The 21,489-nt window shown below is 42.3% G+C and overlaps 1 protein-coding gene and 2 non-coding genes across 4 annotated transcripts; 1 reads left to right on the top strand and 2 right to left on the bottom strand.

The window, feature by feature from the left end:
- Window positions 1-243: 243 nt before the first annotated feature.
- Window positions 244-315, bottom strand: trnat-ugu (transfer RNA threonine (anticodon UGU)). Its single transcript has one exon. It is a non-coding gene; the product is annotated as a tRNA-Thr (tRNA).
- A 536-nt stretch (window positions 316-851) lies between these two features.
- Window positions 852-923, bottom strand: trnaa-ugc (transfer RNA alanine (anticodon UGC)). Its single transcript has one exon. It is a non-coding gene; the product is annotated as a tRNA-Ala (tRNA).
- An 8,487-nt stretch (window positions 924-9,410) lies between these two features.
- LOC116371922 (uncharacterized) lies at window positions 9,411-20,353 on the top strand. 2 transcript variants are annotated; one of them, XM_031821062.1, is made up of 21 exons: window positions 9,411-9,603; window positions 9,702-9,757; window positions 9,845-9,925; window positions 10,025-10,149; window positions 10,751-10,894; window positions 11,215-11,313; window positions 11,420-11,581; window positions 11,673-11,772; window positions 11,951-12,171; window positions 12,795-12,951; window positions 13,137-13,360; window positions 13,580-13,700; window positions 14,019-14,215; window positions 14,330-14,444; window positions 14,655-14,824; window positions 14,920-15,017; window positions 15,183-15,313; window positions 15,640-15,829; window positions 19,827-19,968; window positions 20,065-20,161; window positions 20,235-20,353. In XM_031821062.1, exons 1-21 carry the CDS (start codon window positions 9,581-9,583, stop codon window positions 20,306-20,308), a joined length of 2,727 nt encoding a protein of 908 aa, XP_031676922.1. In that variant the 5' UTR covers window positions 9,411-9,580; the 3' UTR covers window positions 20,309-20,353. The 2 variants fall into 2 exon arrangements, with proteins under 2 accessions (XP_031676922.1, XP_031676923.1); XM_031821063.1 differs by having other exon boundaries at window positions 9,441-9,603; window positions 10,754-10,894.
- Window positions 20,354-21,489: the final 1,136 nt, after the last annotated feature.

The raw sequence follows: 21,489 nt of genomic DNA, 5'->3' as shown, positions 1-21,489 counted from the left end.
GAGTAGGTTGTATAAATAAGTGGGAAACATCACAAGTTTGTGCAAAAGCTAATTTCACAACTAAATATACTCATCAGAAAATTTGGGGATTAACTTCAGAGCGCATGCATTTCAAGTATTAGCTCTACCGTAGAGGTACATCCCCTTACTATATAATAGAAGGGTTGCCATTTTGAGAACTTTTTTCTTCTTCAAAGTCCTCCAGTGAAAGAACCTTCCCATGGTACCAGCTATCTTTCAGTAAGGAACGGATGGGATTTGAACCCATGATCTTCGGTTTACAAGACCGACGCCTTACCGCTTGGCCACCATGCCACTCTATGCTGCAAGATATTTATCAACATTCTGGAAAGTAGTAGTTGTGTAATGTGAATTTGGCACACAAATAACATCTCTGTTTCCTGTGAGAATTTCAACATTCTGGAAAGTAGGAGTTGTGTAATGTGAATTTGGCACACAAATACTCAGTGGAGAACCTTGGGATTGAACCAAGGTACTAAAATAGCATGCACTCCCCCTCTGAGCTTCGATCCAATTTTATTTGCAGATAAAATGCAATATTAATACAATGTACTTTTTATATACACCACTCCATTGAAACTACAATGAAATGATAGCAGCAATTCTAAATACAAGCAAGTATGGACAGTCATCTAACCCATGAACTTCAGTTTTTGAAAATGATGCAATTGAAGTTGGCAACCATGCCACTTCTGTTACATAAATGTACGAACAGGGATTGAACACATGTTCTTCAGATTACAAGAGCAAATTATTTAGCATGTCTCTGTTTCCTGCTGAGAATTTCAACATTCTGGAAAGTAGGAGATGGGCCATTGCAAAAATTTTAATGGAGAAGCTGGGGATTGAACCCAGGACCTCATACATGCAAAGCATGCGCTCTACCACTGAGCTACATCCCCTTTCTGGGAAAGAAATGGTTTTTTCTTATTTTTTTAAATTTCACCTATATTAATCAGGTAAGCTAGTTGAGAACAAGTTTTCATATTCAACTGCGACCTGGCCAAGATAAAGCAAAGCAGCGCAACACAAACAACAACACAGAGTTACAGATGGAATAAACAAGCGTACAGTCAATAACACAATAGAAGAAAAAAAAGAAAGTCTATATACAGTGCATGCAAATGGAGGTAAGGCAAGAAATAGGCCATAGTAGCGAAGTATTTACAATTTAGCAAATTAACACTGGAGTGATAGATGAGCAGATGATGATGTGCAAGTAGAAATACTGGTGTGCAAAGAGCAGAAAGTATATTAAAACAATATGGGGATGAGGTAGGTAGATTGGGTGGGCTATTTACAGATGGGCTTTGTACAGCTGCAGCGATCAGTTAGCTGCTCAGATAGCCGATGTTTAAAGTTAGCAGTGTTGCCAACACCTCAGTAAGGAAAGTAGCTATTGGCTGTCCTAAAAGTCACTAGAAGTTGCTAAATGATGTCATCGCCTAATTTGCATAATTGTCCATGTAATTGTGATGGACACTGTAGGAGTGAGGAATAACATTGTGGAAGAGACAAAAAGTGAGTAAAATGAAAATGTCTGCAAGTATTCAGAGGGGTCTGAATACTTGCTAAATACACAGACTAAGTCGCTAAGTTGGCAACACTGAAAGTTAGTGAGGGAAATATGTCTCCAGCTTCAGCGATTTTTGCAATTCGTTCCAGTCATTGGCAGCAGAGAACTGGAAGGAAAGGCGGCCAAAAGAGGTGTTGGCTTTGGGGATGACCATTGAGATATACCTGCTGGAGCGCGTGCTACGGGTGGGTGTTGTTATCGTGACCAGTGAGCTGAGATAAGGTGGAGCTTTACCTAGCATAGACTAAAAAGATGACATGGAGCCAGTGGGTCTGGCGACGAATTTGTAGCGAGGGCCAGCCGACTAGAGCATACAGGTCGTAGTGGCCATATCAATACAATTGACCTTTTCTTTACACTGTTCTAATGAAAGTTCATTTCCATAATATCATCTAGCTTCCATAAACGCCGAACAAGGATTGAACCCATGTGCTTCAGTTTACATAAACAGATGACTTAGCACATCTATTTCCTTCTTAAAATGTCAACATTCTGGAAAGTGGGAGTTGTGCAAAAGCTAATTTAATTAGACTCACTTTGACTTTATATAGTGCACCAAGAGAAGGTTTCTTGATTAAGACCATACTGGCTGAGTACGCCTGATCTCGGAAGCTAAGCAGGGTCAGGCCTGGTTAGTACTTGGATGGGAGACCGACCTGGGAATACCAGGTGCTGTAAGCATTTTGTCACTGCCTTGTGGAATTTCAACTCTTTGTCCTGTTTTTTCCCACAAGGCTGAAATATGTGCCCTCGCTTTGAAATAAGTAAGCAAGGTTAATGTGTATTTCATCCAACAATCTGTGCTGCAAATTATGGCTACAGTATATGCAATTTCTTCCACTTTTTGAGTGACACAAAGATGCTTATCTAAATGGTGAAAATGCAACAGCTGTTAATCAGACTCACTTTGACTTTATATAGTGCACCAAGAGAAAGTTTCGTGCTTTCGACCATACCGGCCTGAGTCCGCCTGATCTCGTTGTTCTCGGAAGCTAAGCAGGGTCGGGCCTGCGTTTTTTCCCACAAGGCTGAAATATGTGCCCTCGCTTTGAAATAAGTAAGCAAGGTTAGTGTGTATTTCATCCAACAATCTGTGCTGCAAATTATGGCTACAGTATATGCAATTTCTTCCACTTTTTGATTGACACAAAGATGCTTATCTAAATGGTGAAAATGCAACATCTGTTAACCCTTCGAAACAGCCCCTATGACCATTTTAAGGCACATCCGTTTGGCACAGGAAGCTGAACGTGAACACATATCCTCATTGGGGTATGCTTTTACAGAATCCTGAGTTTTAAGTCTATACGTTAAGAACTGACTGATTTACACAAGGTTGAATTCACTATTTCTATCAAACATCAGTTTGGGTATGGAAAAACACTTTTAGGGTGATTTTAACCACTTCCGGTTGCTTCAGGAAGCTTAGAATCAACACAGGTAGACCTCATAGTGGGCTGATGGATTGTCATCGAATACAGGTTCATACGGCATTCATAACCCACATAGGCTTCAGGTTGAATTTAGGGTTGCAGGCAATGTATTCCTAATGGGAGAGAAGTCAGTGAAAACTGTTTGAGGTAGACACCTTCTTTTAACTGTTAAGGGTTAATACTACACGGTCAAGGTTAGGCTTACACAGATCGGGAGGACCTCAGGAATGTACCTGAGGTCGAATTGTGCTTCTCACCCTAACGGTTCTCTCACTGTCACCAAAAAGCAAATGACATTTAGGGCCAGACTTCATTTTGGGCCTACTTTTTCTCATGGTAACTGTGCTTAGACCGAGCGAGCTACAGTCAAGCGGGGCATCTCGTTGAACTTGGCACAGACTAGAGATTATGGTAATACCTTTGCAGGCTCTGTGTGTCTTTAAGCACCACACTTTGTCACTCCATCCTTGCTGTGTGTGTGTGTGTGAGAGAGCTTTTCTTTGACATCTGTTGGGAAAATGTTGTCGTGGACATAGAAATATAACACGATTAGATGTTCTATGAAAAAGGTGTACTTATGAGAGCAAAAACCTTGGGGGGGGGGGGGGCAATCAGTCAAAACATTGAAGGGGATTTTACAGGGCCCTAATGGACTACAGACATTGACAGTATCCTAGCCTAAAAACAAATGCTGAATGCACTGCCTAGATTTTGAGGTAAACGCATTGTCCATTATTTGATTTGATCTGGGCAGGGCAGGGAAGCACTAACAAACTGCATTTAGTCCAATAAAAAGACACAACATTATTAGGGTGATAAATAAAAGGCCCTAGTCCATGAAGTTGTCATAAGTATGAACGTAGGATGTGCCCTCTTTCCCCCCCCACAAGAGTGAAATATATGGTCTGGAAATGCAAGCAAGGTTTGAGCTTTTCAGTGTGTGTCACAAGGTGACAAAAGGCTCGTTGTCACGCGGCCTGGTCAGGAAGGCCAATGTGCGAGTGATGTTGACCACATAGTAGCAGGAAACCTTTAACCTTAAAAGAGTATGCAACTTCAATAGGGGAAATATGCAACTTCAATAGGGGAAACTTCAAGCAGTGGAGTGGACACACTGATAGTAGAGGCACATTTTCCCTGTATACAAAGTATTGAGCAATTGGTGAAGAAAAAAACACCCTATAACAGCTAATAGCTACAATTGTGATGCGTAATGCACTCATACAGCATGAATTGTTGATAAACTCTGTAGTAGAGGGGAATTGCTTATTACAACCTACAGAAGCACACAGGCCATAAATACACAGTACCCATCACCTCAGGGTAATAGTCATTTTACCTTCCTGGTGGTGCCACAGGAGTTCACAGTGAAGTGGAAGTGGGCGAAGCGATCTTCACTGTAGGTGGGACACCAGGCGAAGCAGACTCCACCTTCATCGCCAGCGCAGTCATCGTTTAGTTTGAGAAACACTCTTGGAGGTGGGGGATCAAAAGACAGGTAGCCATCAGACCTGGGTTCTGTATTTGTTACACTTAATTGAGCTTGCCGAGCACAGTAGAACCAATGGAATAGCACCAAATATGCAAACCATGCCCATCTGGTTCTCCAGATTGAATTGAAGAATACACCTGAAGTCGTAAAATGTCTAACTAGTCATTTGTTATGCTAACTATCTAGCAAGAGGTTGCATAGCAACATCATCAACTTCCGGTTGACAGGTGAAGAGCTAGTACACGCGACTGAAAGCATACTGTTCGTTTACAGGTTGGAACAACCTATTTCGTATGTTTTTGCGGTCCTTTTTTGGAACCGTATAAGCTTAAATGTTGCGGCATCCTGCAGCACATCTTGCGTGGTTCCGCATAATTCTATGGCACGTTATTTAAGTGTCAGCCAAGATGCAATTTACCACTCATCACTGATCCTTTCACCTTCATCCATCTCAGACGTACTCTCATCTGGGCTACCTGCACAGCCTACCTCATTACAGATGTGCAGATCCACCAACCAAACGCACCACTACATTCACTTCCAAAACCGAATGTTTTGATCGAACACAACATTTTTTAAATAATAATAATTCAATGTCCAAAGTCAGATTCCGCACTCATCTGGTACGTTGTGATTCAAACTGTAGCCCAAATGAGCGTGCTCTGGTATCAATGCTCATCGGGAGAAGTCCTCAACTTCAAAACGTTGTTTTCTACAGCAAAGCTGGCTTACCTTACGTATTCACTACTGCACTTGTTTATTGCAATTGAATGGTAAAAACACATCCAAGAAACACCCACATCAAACCACACCCCCAAGACAATTCTTGTTTGCCTTCAGTCATGGCCGCTAGCATTTCTTAATGAGCATTGATGAAAAACAAGAGCTGTGCTCGAATACCCACACTAACATACTGTATACTACATACTTAATGAGTATATACTGAATATTATATATTATTAGTTCATTTTAGTATACTGTAAACGAACAGTATGCTTTCAATTGCGCATTCTAGCTTTTCACCTGTCTACCGGAAGGTGATGCTGTTGCTATGCAACCTCTTGCTAGCTATCTAGCATAACAAATGACTGGTTAGACATTATACGACTTCAGGTGTGTTCTTAAATTCAATCAGGAGTTCCAGAATGCGCTCATGAATTCAGAGCTTTGTCAGATTGTCTGTTTGTAAATTCAGAGCAGAGTAGACAGCCAGAGCGAATTTACAAAAGCACCCGAATGTCCATTGAGAACGCACAATGACTATACCATTTAGCTAAACTCAGAATGACGGGAATAATCACGTCAAACATTGGGTAGTTAGTTAGATAGCCTATAGTTATTATACTGTCAAGTTTTATCTATAAGTAGCCAACTAACGTTAGGTATCTAGCTAACAACATACCGGTACATACTGCTGTACTGATACGCTATGTGGTTCGTAAGACCAGTGTAGCTAACAAATTGTCAGCCAATATAACGTGTAAGTTAACTTATTTAAAAAGTAATTACTTTATTACATTGCTCAACATTTTCTTAATATTTGTCATAATTAGTTAAAGCAATGAATTTGTATCCGCTCTCGTTGTACTTCGACTGCATATTTTCCGCCATTTCCAACAAATCTGGAAATTTCCCATTTCCTGAAGAATTGCATTATTGGCCCTAAAGTACTGAAACAGTGTCCTCTTCGTGTATTCCTCATATTTTGGTGAATTTAGTACGACATCCTGGAACATTTGGCATACTAAATATATCCATAGTATTTTTTTATTTCTATTTTATTTCACCTTCATTTAACCAGTTAGGCTAGTTGAGAACAAGCTCTCATTTACAACTGCAACCTGGCCAAGATAAAGCAAAGCAGTTCGACACATACAACAACACAGAGTTACAGATGGAATAAACAAACATACAGTAGAAAAAGTCTATATACAGTGTGTGCAAATAAGGAAAGGATAAGGGAGGTAAGGCAATAAATAGGCCATGGTGGCGAAGTAATTACAATATAGCAATTAAACACTGGAATGGTAGATGTGCAGAAGATGAATGTGCAAGTAGAGATACTGGGGTGCAAAGGAGCAAGATAAATAAATAAATACAGCAAGGGGATGAGGTAGTTGGATGGGCTATTTACAGATGGGCTATGTACAGGTGCAGTGATCTGTGAGCTGTTCTGACAGCTGGTGCTTAAAGCTTAGTGAGGGAGATCTGAGTCTCCAGCTTCAGTGATTTTTGCAGTTTGTTCCAGTCATTTGCAGCAGAGAACTGGAAGTAAAGGCGGCCAAAGGAAAAATTGGCTTTGGGGGTGACCAGTGAGATTCTCCTGTTGGAGCTTGTGCTATGGGTCGGTGCTGCTATGGTGACCAGTGAGATGAGATAAGGCGGGGCTTTACCTAGCAGAGACTTGTAGATGACCTGGAGCCAGTGGGTTTGGCGACGAGTATGAAGCGAGGGCCAGCCAACGAGAGCATATAGGTTGCAGTGGTGGGTAGTAAATGGGGCTTTTGGATTGGAGATGCTTAATGTGAGTCTGGAAGGAGAGTTTACAGTCTAACCAGACACCTAGGTATTTGTAGTCCACATATTCTAAGTCAGAACCGTCCAGAGTAGTGATGCTGGACGGGCGGACAGGTGCGGGCAGCGATCGGTTGAAGAGCATGCATTTAGTTTTACTTGCATTTAAGAGCAGTTGGAGGCCACGGAAGGAGAGTTGTATGGCATTGAAGCTCATCTGGAGGTTAGTTAACACAGTGTCCAAAGAAGGGCCAGAGGTATAGAGGTATACTATGATATATTTATACAGGTATACTATGACCAATAAGCATACTAAATACTCAATTCATGTCACAAACAGTACAGTTAGTACGAGTATTCGAACACAGCTAAGGCCAAATGAGGAAGTGCAGTCACCTTTTAATCCTGAATGACAATTGTCTTGCCTCATAGAGATAGATAAATCTTCTTAGGGCTGATCGATATGACAACAGCCAGTGAAAGTGCAGGGCGCCAAATTCAAAAGAACAGAAATCTCATAATTAAAATTCCTCAGACATACAAGTATTTCACACCATTTTAAAAATACACTTCTTGTTAATGCCACCACAGTGCCCGATTTCAAATAGGCTTTACGGCGAAAGCACCACAAACGATTATGTTTGGTCAGAGACAAGTCACAGAAAAACACACTCATTTTTCCAGCCAAAGAGAGGAGTCACAAAAATCTGAAATAGAGATAAAATTAATCACTAACCTTTGATGATCTTCATCAGATGACACATAGGACTTCATGTTACACAATACATGTATGTTTTGTTCGATAAAGTTCATATTTATATCAAAAGAATCTCAGTATACTTTGGAGCGTTATGTTCAGTAGTTCCAAAAACATCCGGTGATTTTGCAGAGAGCCACATCAGTTTACAGAAATACTCATAATAAATGTAGATGAAAATAAAATTGTTATGCACAGAATTAAAGATATATTTCTGCTTAATGCAACCGCTGTGTCAGATTTCAAAAAACCTTTACGGACAAAGCAAACCATGCAATAATCTGACTACGGCGCTCAGAGCCCAAACAGGCCAAAAAGAGGTCAACAGAAGTCAGAAATAACATTATAAATATTCACTTACCTTAGATGATCTTCATCTTCATCAATCCCAGGAATCCCAGTTCCACAATAAATGTTTGTTTTGTTCGATCATTTATGTCCAAATAGCTACTTTTGTTAGCGAGTTTTGTAAACAAATCCAATCTCACGAAGCGTGTTCATTAGGAGCAGACGAAATGTCAAAAAGTTATGTTACAGTCCGTAGAAACATGTCAAACGATGTATAGAATCAATCTTTAGGATGTTGTTAAAATACATCTTCAATAATGTTCCAACCGGAGAATTCCTTTGTCTGTAGAATTGCGATGGAACAGAGCTCGCTCTCATGTGAACGAGCGTCACGAGCTCAAGGCATTCTGCCAGACCTCTGACTCATTCCCCTCTCATTCGCCCTCACCTCACAGTAGAAGCATCAAACAAGGTTCTAAAGACGGTTGACATCTAGTGGAAGCCTGTTGACATCTAGGAAGTGCAACATGACCAATATCCCACTGTGTCTTCAATAGGGAATGAGTTGAAAAACGACCAACCTCAGATTTCCCACTTCCTGGTTGGATTTTTTTCTCTGGTTTTTGCCTGCCATATGTGCTCTGTTCTACTCACAGACATCATTCAAACGGTTTTAGAACCTTCAGAGGGTTTTCTATCCAAATATACTAATAATATGCATATCTTAGCTTCTGGGACTGAGTAGCAGGCAGTTTACTCTGGGCACCTCTGGACAAGAAGATAATAAGAAGCCATAAGAAGATAAAAGACTCATCTATGTATCTGTGCCAATATAGTGTCTGTGACAGCATGGGCAGTGCCATTGAGGCTATCTTCACATTAAAGTAGTAACATTTCTTCTTCACAATTGTCTGAGCCCTTCTGATGACCCGATTGGACATGACTTCAACAGGGTCACCAGTAGGGCTCAGCCAAATGAAGTTGGTAGTCCCACCCAGTTGACTACATTCAAATTGTGAAAGTGCATGAAATGCAGCATTTTGGCCATTAGAGGCCAATATCTTTCTCTCTGTCTGGGCTACAATTGTAGACGGTTGGGTAATTATGCTTTTCACCTGTGAAAGGCTGTTGTGCTGCTAATGAGGGAGTTCTATTAACCTGAGCCGAGGTGCACCGGTCCATGGCCCCTGACATGAATGGATAAAAGCGGTGAGGGCGGAGCACCCTTCTAAAATTGAACAGTAGCCTTACATTTAGGTGTTTGTCCTAACACTACACAGCTGATTCAGATTAACAAAGCTGGATGATTATTTGAATCAGCTTTGTAGGGCTAGGGGAATAAAAAGAAAATGTGCAGCCCTTTGGGGTTCAGGTGACTGAGTGTGGGAAGCCTTTGTCATAGGGTAAAAGTTGCATACCCCTGGGCTGTAGGCTGCACACTTTGGGTCAAATATCAGGTTCTGTAGCTGGGTATTTTATCAGAACAAATCTGTTCTACAATGATTATTTTCCTTAGCTCAGGGTAAGTAGTAGCAGGCCTAGGAGAGTCTTATGCGACGCAAACATTTGAGTTGTGTTCTTCCTCCTTTTAATCATAATAATTTGTCAAATGCCTTACAGGTTGTTTTGCCTATTGATGGCAGCTGTGGGCATACAAGCACAACAGACACCTATAAGTATGCATTTTGCACCTTGCAAATTTAAGCACTAAGTGTTTGACATATTTAAAATATGTTTTTTTTAACTAACCTTTCCTATTCCAGATGACCTCAACGCTGAATGCCTTGGTAACGTTATTCGTTTGAGTGTCGCTCCTCTTTTTGAAGAGGTTGACGCTGTCTTCAGTGAGTTTGCCTCTTATGATTCTCTTTCTCTCCTTTCATAATTCATGGCTTGATATTGCTTGTCATCTATTGTGTTCACACCATCTCCATCCCTTCCAGATGACACACAGATCATAAACCTGACGCCTGGCCTTGCTACTCAGTGTGGATTCAGCTTTAAATTTGACCCCATGGGGAATGCCATGTTTTTTGCTTCTCTTCAAAACTGCTTTTCCCAAAACATGGTAACCCTAAGAACTGTAGTGTTTGCTTGTACTTCAAATGGACAGTTTGCCTTTCAGTGTCACTGCATTTGCAACTCGTACTGTAGCAATGTCATTTTATTTACCTTTGACATGGAGTCATGCTGAGACCAGGCTCTTTTACAGATGAGCCCTGTCTACACAAAGATACAAGTCTATATTTGCATCACTAGATGGAAAAATGAAATAACTGAACCCATTCTTCAGTAAAAAGGTCCTCAATAAGCCTGAGTTGCCGAAGTCCGGTTCCAGAAACATTGAAGCAGTTTTACTTAACTCTGTGGATATCAAAAGGATCTCCATTGTTAGCCACCCCTTGGTCTGGTATCTCTTACCTCTAAGTTAACGATGACGTAAGGTACAGCAGAAGTTTATGGAGGGCTTTCAGAGGGCCAGCCAACTTTCTGATACAGACTGCAGTGATGTGAACTATTGAGCTCTACTCCTGTAGTGTGGCTTCAATACAGTGGCAGCTGCATTCATATAGCCAATTTTGCCACAGTCTATAACTTGCATGAATGTCACCTGAATTAGTTTTTTTGCTATATAATGAAGGCTTTTTTCCCTTCCCCCTTCATTTTAGGATGATAAGATGTTCAGCTTGGTCATGCAGTTCAGGCTGCCAGGAAACCACATGACTGAAGACCCTGTTTATAGAGTGGGCAAAACCTGTAGCTACACCCCCTGGACCTCCCGAGAGATTCTGTGCGACCGCAACTACATGGAGGCAAGTGAGCAGAGCATGCCCCAATGGACATGTTTACAGTCCCGCTTGTCGTACTGCCTGTATAAATGATCTGTCTAGAGCTACAACTGTCCAGTGTTTCATTTCTTCTGCGACACAACGTAGAGGTCTTGACTCTAGGTCTTGATCTCAATTCCACTCGCGTCTTCAAAATGCACATAGGAGAACTTTAGAGGTGAGGAATTTTGGCCTATTCTCAATGCATTTAAGGAGGCGAGTGGACAGATTTCTGAACTGGCCCTTGATTTCCTCTTGTATGGGAGGGAGAAAATGCATAGGGAATAATGGCCTTTCTTCTCTAGGTGTCTGTCAGAAGGACTCTTCCAGACATCCAAACCATCCCCAAACAGCCCACTGGGGGCCCGAAAGCAAGGAGCGGCAACTTCCGGAGGGGAGCTGAGGTTTATATATTTCAGTTTCTGTAATTTCACTACAAATGACAGGATGGCGCTAAACAATGTGCGTTTGACAATTTTGTTTAATTCATGTTTCCATTTCCTGAGACAGGCTGTTGCTTCAGGATACAAAATGACAGCAGTCGTCTTTAGTCCTAGCAAGAATGTCATGAATGTGGATGAGGTCCAAAGGAAGGGCTATGCAATAGCCAACACTCCCACACGGCTGGTGTTAAGAAGCCCTCATAATGCAGAGGAGACATACCTCCAGAATGTAAGCTGACCAGTAGAGCAAACATTTGGAAACGGTGGCCCTACCTGAACTCTGCAACATATTGTTAATACCGGTGTGTCCTACTGAACAGGTAGCTGGGGTTCCGATGCGGGTGCTCTCAACCTCAACCTTCTTTGAGCAGAAGTGGCTGGTTACTCGAGTAGATGCCACGGCTGTTTGTCCAACACCAGGTTGAGTGTGAAATAATTTAAGATCCTATAAGCCCAGTTCTTAATTGGCTCCAGACAAGACATTCATGTAGTGTTCAGTTGGGAAAATGTTTTGGTGAACTTTTTCCAAATAATGGCACAGTTTTCAGTTGCAAAATGTTCTGTTTTGATGTGCACTTGGCTTCTTGTGTCACTGCAGAGGCAGTGGCCTTTACTCCAGAAGTGATCACCTGGTACATGCCCAAGCACATAGACCCACTTTTCTCCTCTGATGCCTTCACCATGTTGGAGGTGTACATGGGAATTGACGCTAAGAGGCTGGACACTGAGGAAATGGCTGCCAGAAACTACTCGGTTTTAGTCACAGAGGCTCATATTATTGTTGAAATTCCGGTGGGGGCGGTTGGCGGCTACTTCAAGGTCAGCATTGGATGAGTAAAATGTTCCTGTCTTATTTGTAGAGCCCTTTATACTATAGCAGTTGTCAGTGCTTTGCAGTAACCCTTTGCCATCTCTCATGGGTAAACTCCTAGAAACGTTGTCTTGTGTAAAACGTTTCTTATTGAGCAATTGTTTGCTTAACCAGGCTAATATACAATGGTTTGCAAAATGTGAGAATTTTGCATAAAATTACACTTAAACATACTCTACCTCTTGTCTTTGCAGTTTGTCCTTTAGCCGCTTGAAATTTCAGACCAAATATCCACACTAAAGTATTGTTTACCTGACTTTTTAGGGAGGCGGTAGCTTTGCCACTGTCAACTGAATGCAAGCAACACTCGGCTGCTGTTTACATATTGCGCAAGTGTTTACTTTGCGTGTCAGTTGCTTTGAAAATGCAAGTTGACAACCATACACCTACCAGCTTTCTAAAGTCTGGTAACCAATACTTTCCTTTGGATATTGTGTCTTAAATTACGAGCGGCAAAAAGACAAGTGGTAGAATAATTGTATTTAACATTCTGGCTTATAAGGAACATTTACCTGTTTTTGCACTCAAATTGTGTATTACAGCCTGACTGCATCACTCGTCTCCCTTACAGAGCCATATTCAGGATGACCAGTACTTTGTCACTTACACCATTGAGCCCATGCTTGAGTTGCTGTGGATCGAGGAGGTCGCACACGAGAACACCAGCTATAAAGTCCTCTTCCCTATCACAACACCTCCGATGGCCAGGCCTCCACAAGTTCGCAACTGTGAGTCTGGTTTAGTTAAATGGCGCCTATGGTAATTTGGGATGCCTGGGTTGTTCATTAGGCACAAAACAGAAAATGTACTGAAACAGGGAGGCAATACCTGGACTTACCCAATAACAAATGTCAATTTTCAACTTCCATTGTACCGCATTTCAAAATGTTTTCCTTTGTTTGCCAATGAACAGACACGCCCTTAGACACAGTTCCTGAGCAGGCAGTGTTTGTGCTTGAGTTGGGGACCTTCAACCTTGATGTGGAGCTGCTGAACATCACCTTTCCCACCATGGTGCTAACTGTTGCAGAGTGCAACGCCAGGGGCTTCAATGTTCAAGAGCAGAGATCCCCGGACAACACCTTGAAGACCTTCAGGATGGAGGTGCCCTTCTCAGACCCGGTGGTCTTTAAGGAGGTGTGTTTCTGTTAAATGCAAAGCCACACGCAGTGATTTGTTCATGCCCTAATAAGTGGGCCACCAACAAAATATAAATAATGGCACAAATGTACTTTGTATCCCTCATTTACTCAAGTGTTGTTTTAATAGTCCCCATATGTACTTAGTTGTCACTTGATGTTGAATAGAGTTCTGTTGCAACAATAATGCTGACCAATGCTTTTAACTTCACTACAGAGAAGGGCGGAACAAGGTGTCACAACCTTCACTCTTCAGCTGATCTACGGCCTGGTCATCTTTCCAGAGTACGCTCCTTTCTCTCACTCTGCCGTTGTGGACGCTGTACTGCTGGACATTGGTATGCCTCTGGACTACGCCAAACTACTGTTGAATGGTTTCCTCTCGTTAATGATTGCCCTGAAAGGAAATTGGCAGTGAAAGACCAACTAGCCATACTGTAGGGTTTTCCTATGCGGTCTTTCTACAGAGAATGTTAAGCTTTAGAGTATTTGGACCCAGTTTCCCTGTTCCTGATTTGCCAGGATCGTGTTTATTCAGTCCCACCGTAGCAAAACATTTTGCAATCTAAACAAGGGTTTCTTCTTGGACAAGTTCAAGTAGTACCTTCCTGTTTTTTGTGCTTAATTAATGAACACAACCCTGTTTGTCCTTGTAGTGCCACCCTCAGTCACTGGCAACTGTGATCAGGAGAACTTCCACATCACTGTGGACTACAGGAACCAAGAGCCCTTTTTTGTGGTCTTGGTTGGCAAGCGGCTGCTTAACCATGAGTTTGCTCAACAGTATTTAACAGAGGGCGACACAGACTTCACCATCACGTTGCCCTTCTCTTCGCCGGACGCAGTGTTTGAGGTACGACGCTCTCCCAAAACATGTTAACCTAAATTGCTGCAGCTAGCTTCGCTTTCCTTACCCTGTATACATGCATACAATATTGGACTAATGAACTCTCCCATTGGTTCCCAGTCGGTTCACTCGTCCTCTGTCAGGAGCAGACTGGATGTGGCTCTGTTGAATCCTTACAACAACATGACCATCAAATACTTTTCCCTGGCTTGCAGCTTCCTCAAAACGCTGACTGGTTGGTTCTCAAACAATTACTTACGATAAATTGTCGTTTAACATGGTTACCAAACCTGGGTTCCTTGCAAATACCGTGAGTCTAAATGGTAGTGCCAGATGGGCATGGTTTGCATTTTTGGTGCTATTCCATTGGTTCAAGCTCAATTAGTGTAACAAATACAGAACCCAGGTCTGATGGCTACCTGTCTTTTGCTCCCCCACCTCCAAGAGTGTTTCTCTAACGGAACGATGACTGCGCTGGCGGTGAAGGTGGATTCTGTTCCCGGTCTGAACCCCGGTCAGCTGACCCTGAGCGACCCCGCCTGTGGTCCCACCTACAGTGACGATCGCTTCGCCTACTTCCACTTCACTGTGAACTCCTGTGGCACCACCAGGAAGGTAAAATGACTATTACCCTGAGGTGATGGGTACTGTGTATTTACGGACTGTTTGCTTCTGCAGGCTGTAATAAGCAATTCCCCTCTACTACATAGTTTATCAACAATGTCATGCTGTATGAGAACGAAATCTCCTTGCCAGATGAACTTGAGGTGAAGCTGAATGCCACGACGTCTTCAGAGGAGGAATATCAGTAAGTGCATTACGCATCACAATTGTAGCTATTGGCTTTCATAAGGTTTATTTTTCTTCATCCATTGCTCAATACTTTGTATACAGGGAAAATGTGCCTCTACTACCAGTGTCCACTCCACTGCTTGACGTTTCCCCTATTGAAGTTGCTTACATCCCTCTTTAGGTTAAAGGTTTCCTGCTCCTATGTGGCCAACATCACTCGCACATTGGCCTTCCTGACCAGGCCGCGTGACAACGAGCCTTTTGCCGAGACTGGGACGGGTCGACTAATGGTCAGAATGAGACTCGCTCAGGGTAAGCGTGCACAAATTCAGAATTTCAACTTGACCCCTAGCCTCTAAAAGAATCTTGGAAGGTCTCCTTTACAAAACCATTCCCAAAAATGTAAGCCTTGTGATATATTACTCTTGCGTTCTGAGATCTACAGGTGTGGCTATGTAGTAACGGTGAGGAGCTGATTTGGGAATTTGTCAGAAGCCTCTAGTGGGGGATAGTGTTGGCTATAAATGGCTTGTGTTCATTGGGGCACAACAGGATATGATAAACGAGCATTTCTTAATGGACAAGTTCCGATGGTGCCCACTGACCACGACCCCCGGTTGTCTTGTTCTGTGTTCCAGACGCCTCGTATAACACGTTCCACCAGGAGGAGGACTATCCAGTGGTGAGGTACCTGAGACAGCCTCTGCACTTTGAGGTGGAGCTGACCACGTCCTCTGATCCCAAGGTAGCGCTGGTGCTTGACCACTGCTGGGCCACCCTCAACGAGGACCGCGACTCCCGACCCCGGTGGAATCTCATCATTAATGGGTAACATGTTGTTTTTGGGCCTAAACAAGTGTTATTCCACAGGTGTGGTTCCTGAGTAATTAGCAACCTATCATGCTTGGCAGGCCATTTACTTTGGCTACCGTGGCTATGCCCCCATCCATAGGTCGAGTGGTCACAATGCTTAAAAACGATGTGAGCCATGTGCGGTCTGTCACCAGATCTCCACCCAATTTCACACTTATGGGAGATTCTGGCGCGTATGATCACATGCTTGTTATCACTGAGTGGTCCCTGCAGCGTATCATTGGAACGTATGCTGCATCAAACGACTCTAAACCGCGTTGTCTGAAAAGCATCTAAACAATGTTTGTGTTGAGAAATAAAGGTCTTCACAACTTTATTCCAGCTTTGCTTGTAAAATATATCAATGTTAACGTTATCATCTAGTCTAAATAACAGGTTGACTTGTTTTACAGTATGATGCGGTACAAGGGAGCCATGTAAATCTAGTATAGAAAGTATGGCAGCCATGTTTGTCAAGCAAGAACTCCTAGAATGCTGTTCACTGCGACCCGTTGCCTGAGATCTTAACTTAGTTTGGCCACTTCAGCATGTGTACGCCGTAACAAGTACAAACATTATCACATGACAAGTAGTTTACAGGTAACTATACAAAACGCCAATTGTTGTCACCTCCCCAAATACAACCGTAGCACGAAAGCTAAGATATAGCACAATCCATTATTGGGGGCTAAGTCCTTGGGGGAAGGTATTGTGAAGAGGATGATGCAGGAAATATTACTAAGATCTGGGAATTTATCAACAATAAATGGTGAGGCAGTTTTTCTAAGCTATATACCCCTGGAAAGGGGGGGTCTGATCTGGCAACCCTGAGGTAGTTTACACTCTGATGCCGTGTTCAAATCAACTGACGACTTCAGTGCATTCAAGACAATGAGGTTACTCCAGTTGAGATCACCATAAGTCTGACAGACGCTTACGTGATAACCCGACTGCATTGTATGGTGTTAGCTTATATTCAGTACCACCTTCAAGTGTTTTACACACGTGTCCATTACAATCTAGGCAAGAATCAGAAAGCATGAATAAAACGCTAAGCACATTATACTTACGGTACGATGCAGTAGAAACGACAACACGTGACACAGAAAATAAGGCACTTTGATAGGAATACACGCATGTCCACAGTTATTTGTGAGGAAGGCAATAAATGTGCAAGGACTGTATACTTGATCTGGGGAAGTGCTTGGGCTTTCTTTTGAAGGAAAGTTTGTCCGGCTCATTAAATTCTCAAATCTAAATGGTCTGCAACCGTGAAATGGGCTACTTTTGTGAATGAATGAGGCAAAATTAGAAGTTGAAACGGCTTCTAGAAAATTAGCAGGTAGTGTGCCTTGGTCTGAGGTCAGCGCGGGTTAAATGTCCACATGTTGGAACGGTGAGTGCATTCTGACATCACGCGCATGAAATCAACTCCCACTGGGGCGACTGTTAAGATATTTGGAACTTGTGTGTGTGAAAAGGTTAATGTTGGCATTACCTACACCTTTTTACTCAATGTTATCCTTTTGGTTTGCTACAGTTCAGTGTTGTGCCAAGCTGATGGTCAGTCAAATGGAAATCAAGAGCGGCTGGCAAGCTTGGCTTGCCTTTCCGATTGGTTACATAAAACTGCTCTTAACACTGACTGAATAGTTGTTGGTTTTGGGTTGAATTCAGGCACAAGTGACCTCTTGTATTTAAAACAGTTATTGCACTAAACCTAAAGGATTGTTCAGATGCCTGTGCAGCATGGATGTTTGAAACTGAATAGGATCAGTTGACAGGATCCCCAGAAGTTGATGCCGCTTTCAATGGAATTTCCTGTCCTAGAGAATGCGCTAATTGGGAGTTGCTAAACATGAACAAATACCACGGTCAAGTGTAGCAGCATCTTGCTAACCTTATTTAGCTAGCTAATGTTCATATTTAAAAAAATGTTACTACATTTTTTATTTGGGTGAGCACTTTGCCACAGATGGACATGCTGGCCTAATTTTATCTCAAGAATTTAAATTGGGTTACTATAGAAAGATGACTTATTTTTCCTACATTGTAATGGGCTACAATGACTTATGATTATGCACGCTGCAAATGACACTTTATTTTACGGGTGCCTTTTCAGTATCTGGCTGCATGTTACACCAAGCAGTGTAGTGAAGCAACTTTATTGGTCAAAACCATTCATTTGGGGGATCGGGTTTGCTATGAAATCATGCAATTTGACCATTTTTATGAATTGGTATCAACCTAAGTTTGGCCATGTGGACACGGCGTAACTTCGCAGCTGTTTATTAAATCAGCAATGTCATAGCAGTTTAAAAAAAACAGGCTGAAATGTTTTGTATATCATAGGAAAAGACAACATTCACATGGCTGTGCACAAAATGGGTAGTTCAGATTTGTCACTTCAGCTACAACTATATCGTTGTGCAAAATCCTTACCATCGTCTGTCAGCTCAAGTGATTTGTACTGGTGTAGGTGTTTCTCTTAATATAACATCTTCAGCTTTCACAAATTCCTTTTTGCTAATATCTGGCAGTTAAACGGTAAAGGATAAACCTCCCAAAGATGCAAATAAAAAAGTAGGCCTAAACTGTCAATGCGTAGGTTACTTTGTATAGTAGAGCTGCGCCCTTCACAGAAGTCCTCCGTGTGACTCCGATGCCGTGGGTGTAGAATTTATTTTGTGTGACCAATTTTTCTCCAACAGCGGAAGAATTGCTCTGGCGCATTGCATGAAGTTCTTGTTTAAAATGAAGTACTTGTGTTGATGATACCGACTGTCTCTTCGGCAACTTTGGTTAAACCACGATCAATATTCTGGTCAGACTACAGGCGACCTTTCTGGATCATTTAGAATTAAGAACCATTTAGAGGGACATCTCACCTCATGTCAATGGAATTGAATATACATGTTAGACCAAAATAAATATTGTTGACGGAAAGCCCAATTTCTGTTCTTTAAAATAAAAACGTAGGATTTGGGGTGCCGAGGAAGCGGTTTTAAAGTTACCGTCTCCCGACGTAAACTCTAGATGGTAGAAATCTATTAAATTGATAGTCAACTTATTAACTTTACATCGTATCCTCCTTGCAGCTGCAAAAACCCCAGCCTTATGATTCAGTACTATACAAGTTGGTTTAATTGAATTACTAGCTAACTAAATAACACAGGCTAAACACACAGGTGACACAATGACAGCTTGTTACAAGGTTTCTCTTCACACCCCCCACCGTTCCGTAAGGGACACTTATCATTGATACATTTTTGAACACACGAACCGGCACCAGCTTGGAGTAAAAGCATGAATGTATTTGTGGGATGCCGCCGTGGAAAGGTAGGTGGTTGGTCTTCTCTCTGATTGGCTACATGAGGTCACAATGTCGTCGTTGTCCGTGGCTCCAATGTCTAGTCTTGAACAGAACTACAGGATGGATTTTCCTTTCACACGTTCTGGAAGATAGGCTAATCAACCCTGTCGCTGATTCCTCAGTGGGTGATGAGTAGGATGGTTTGGATGTGGTAGCAGAATGGTCCCACTTAAGTTCATTTTCTAGGTTAGGAAAGTTCCAAACGTCTAGCTTGCGCCTCACGGTTTTCTGGTCTAATGTTAATTTCTGTTACCATTCCTTTTATGCACTCAGAGATTAGCTATAGAAAATGAATGTCATATTGGTTTTTATTTTGTGATTTTTACTAGAAACGCGCTTACTCTACAGGTAGGACGTCTCTAGCCTTTACATTGTATATGAAATATGTCTTGAAAAAACAAAGGTGATTGTTGTTGGGTAAAGCCTGTTAGCAAAAACATTCCTTTAGTTCATACTGGAGGGGGAGAACCCACTTCTGCTGTAAATTGATCTGATCCTCACAGGACAGTCATGACACCACCACAAGACTTCGTACACAAGGCGGTTGGGGTTTGCAGCGTTTTCTTGTTCATAACTTAGTCCCTCTCTCTACACTGGCAGCTGTGAGAACCCCGAGGATCCATACCGTGTGGTCTTCCACCCGGTAGAAGTTGACGCCAGGGTCCGCTTCCCCCCTCACGTCAAACGCTTTGAGGCCTTTATGTTTTCCTTCGCCGGTGATGCGGTTGAGCCGAGTGGCCAGGTAACAAAGTTCACCCAACAATCTTTATTCTTTAATTTTGTGAGTGGCAATCATCCCTTTAAAAAAAACTGACACCATCAAATCTTTGATTCCTAGGTCTTTGTCCATTGTGATGTGGTCATCTGTGATGCCAGTAGTCCCACTGGCGGCCCCTGTAGTGGACAATGTGTGAATCAGGACAACCTGAAAAGAGGTAGGTCTTGTTTTATGCTTTTCAGACCCTGGCAGACCATAACTGAACTAATAGGTTCGCTCTCTCTCAACAGGTCAACGACATGTCAAAGACCTCTTTGAGGAGCGTCATGTATATGTTTCTTCTGGATACATTCTTTGGGTGTAATGTATTGTTCTAACATGTCAAATAAAGTGTTCTATATAAAACAATCCTAACCGTTGGAGCTACCTTAACACCATGTCGTAGGCTTGTCATCTGACATGTATCAATCAAGCCTTTTGTAAGCATGGAACTCTGAACCATCCACCGGAGGGAGATAAGTGTTGCGCAACTATTTCCCATCTAGGACAAACAATGGGTGACGAAACAAAAGCTTTCCATTGTCCAGTAGGATGAACTGACTCAATGTTATAGCAGATGGTGGTTTGCCAAAGTGAAACCAGCAGGGCTGTGGTTGGATGCAGTGTTGGTAATTTTCAACTGAAATTACAACTTTCCTTGATACCTCTCACTAGCTTGGTTTCCATCCAAATATGGACATTTCTTCTTCAATGATATGCATGTCAATCTCATGGCTCAAATGGGAAGAGCATGACTTCATCGCTACTTGTTTGTGTAAGAAGTGTTGACAAGCTGAATGTACCGAGCTGTCTGTTTTAAACTCGCGCACAGCTCAGACACCCATGCATTCCCCAAGTCCGAACTACGAAGGTAGAGCCATGAATACGTTGCAATCTATTCCGCATCAGGACTAGATTTCAACACACACCGTACGGAACAGCGGGGACTGAAGACACTCCTTAAAGTTGCGAGCTTGCACCGCGGAACGGTTTCATTGCTCCAGACCACCACAAGGGGGAGTTTGCGCAATCATTATGCATTTGGGTCCCAAGGCTTTGGGATGACCAAGACTAATTTTGACACGAGCCACCCTTGCCTTGTGGCGCTCAACGAAGATTGCTGACAAAACAGATGGAAGTTGTCTTAACGAGTCAAGCAAATGTACAATTTGAGAGGAATGTGATAATGTAGAGACGTGGCTATATATATTTTTTTTTGTCCAAGTTAAATTACAAAAATCTCTATTTAGCAAGGTCAGACGAGCTAGTGTTAGAATGAATTTGTCTTTCAGGGACTCCTGAGAACCAACAAACCAGGATGTTGTCTTGTGAAACAGTGGCTGTAAAGCATTGACTGCACAATTGTAAACTTGCCTTGTAATGCAGCTAAAGTAACATGGCTAGCTATTTACTTGCTTGAGTCGGATTAAAAATAACTGTTGCCGCTCTGGGTATGGACCCTAAAACGTAGTTCTGAACTAATATTCATATCAATCAATGACCCTG

Source organism: Oncorhynchus kisutch, unplaced genomic scaffold (assembly GCF_002021735.2).
Source record: "Oncorhynchus kisutch isolate 150728-3 unplaced genomic scaffold, Okis_V2 scaffold3827, whole genome shotgun sequence".
Taxonomy (NCBI): domain Eukaryota; kingdom Metazoa; phylum Chordata; class Actinopteri; order Salmoniformes; family Salmonidae; genus Oncorhynchus; species Oncorhynchus kisutch.
The sequence above is the reverse complement of the archived record's forward strand: the minus strand, read 5'-3'. Positions and strand labels throughout refer to the sequence as shown.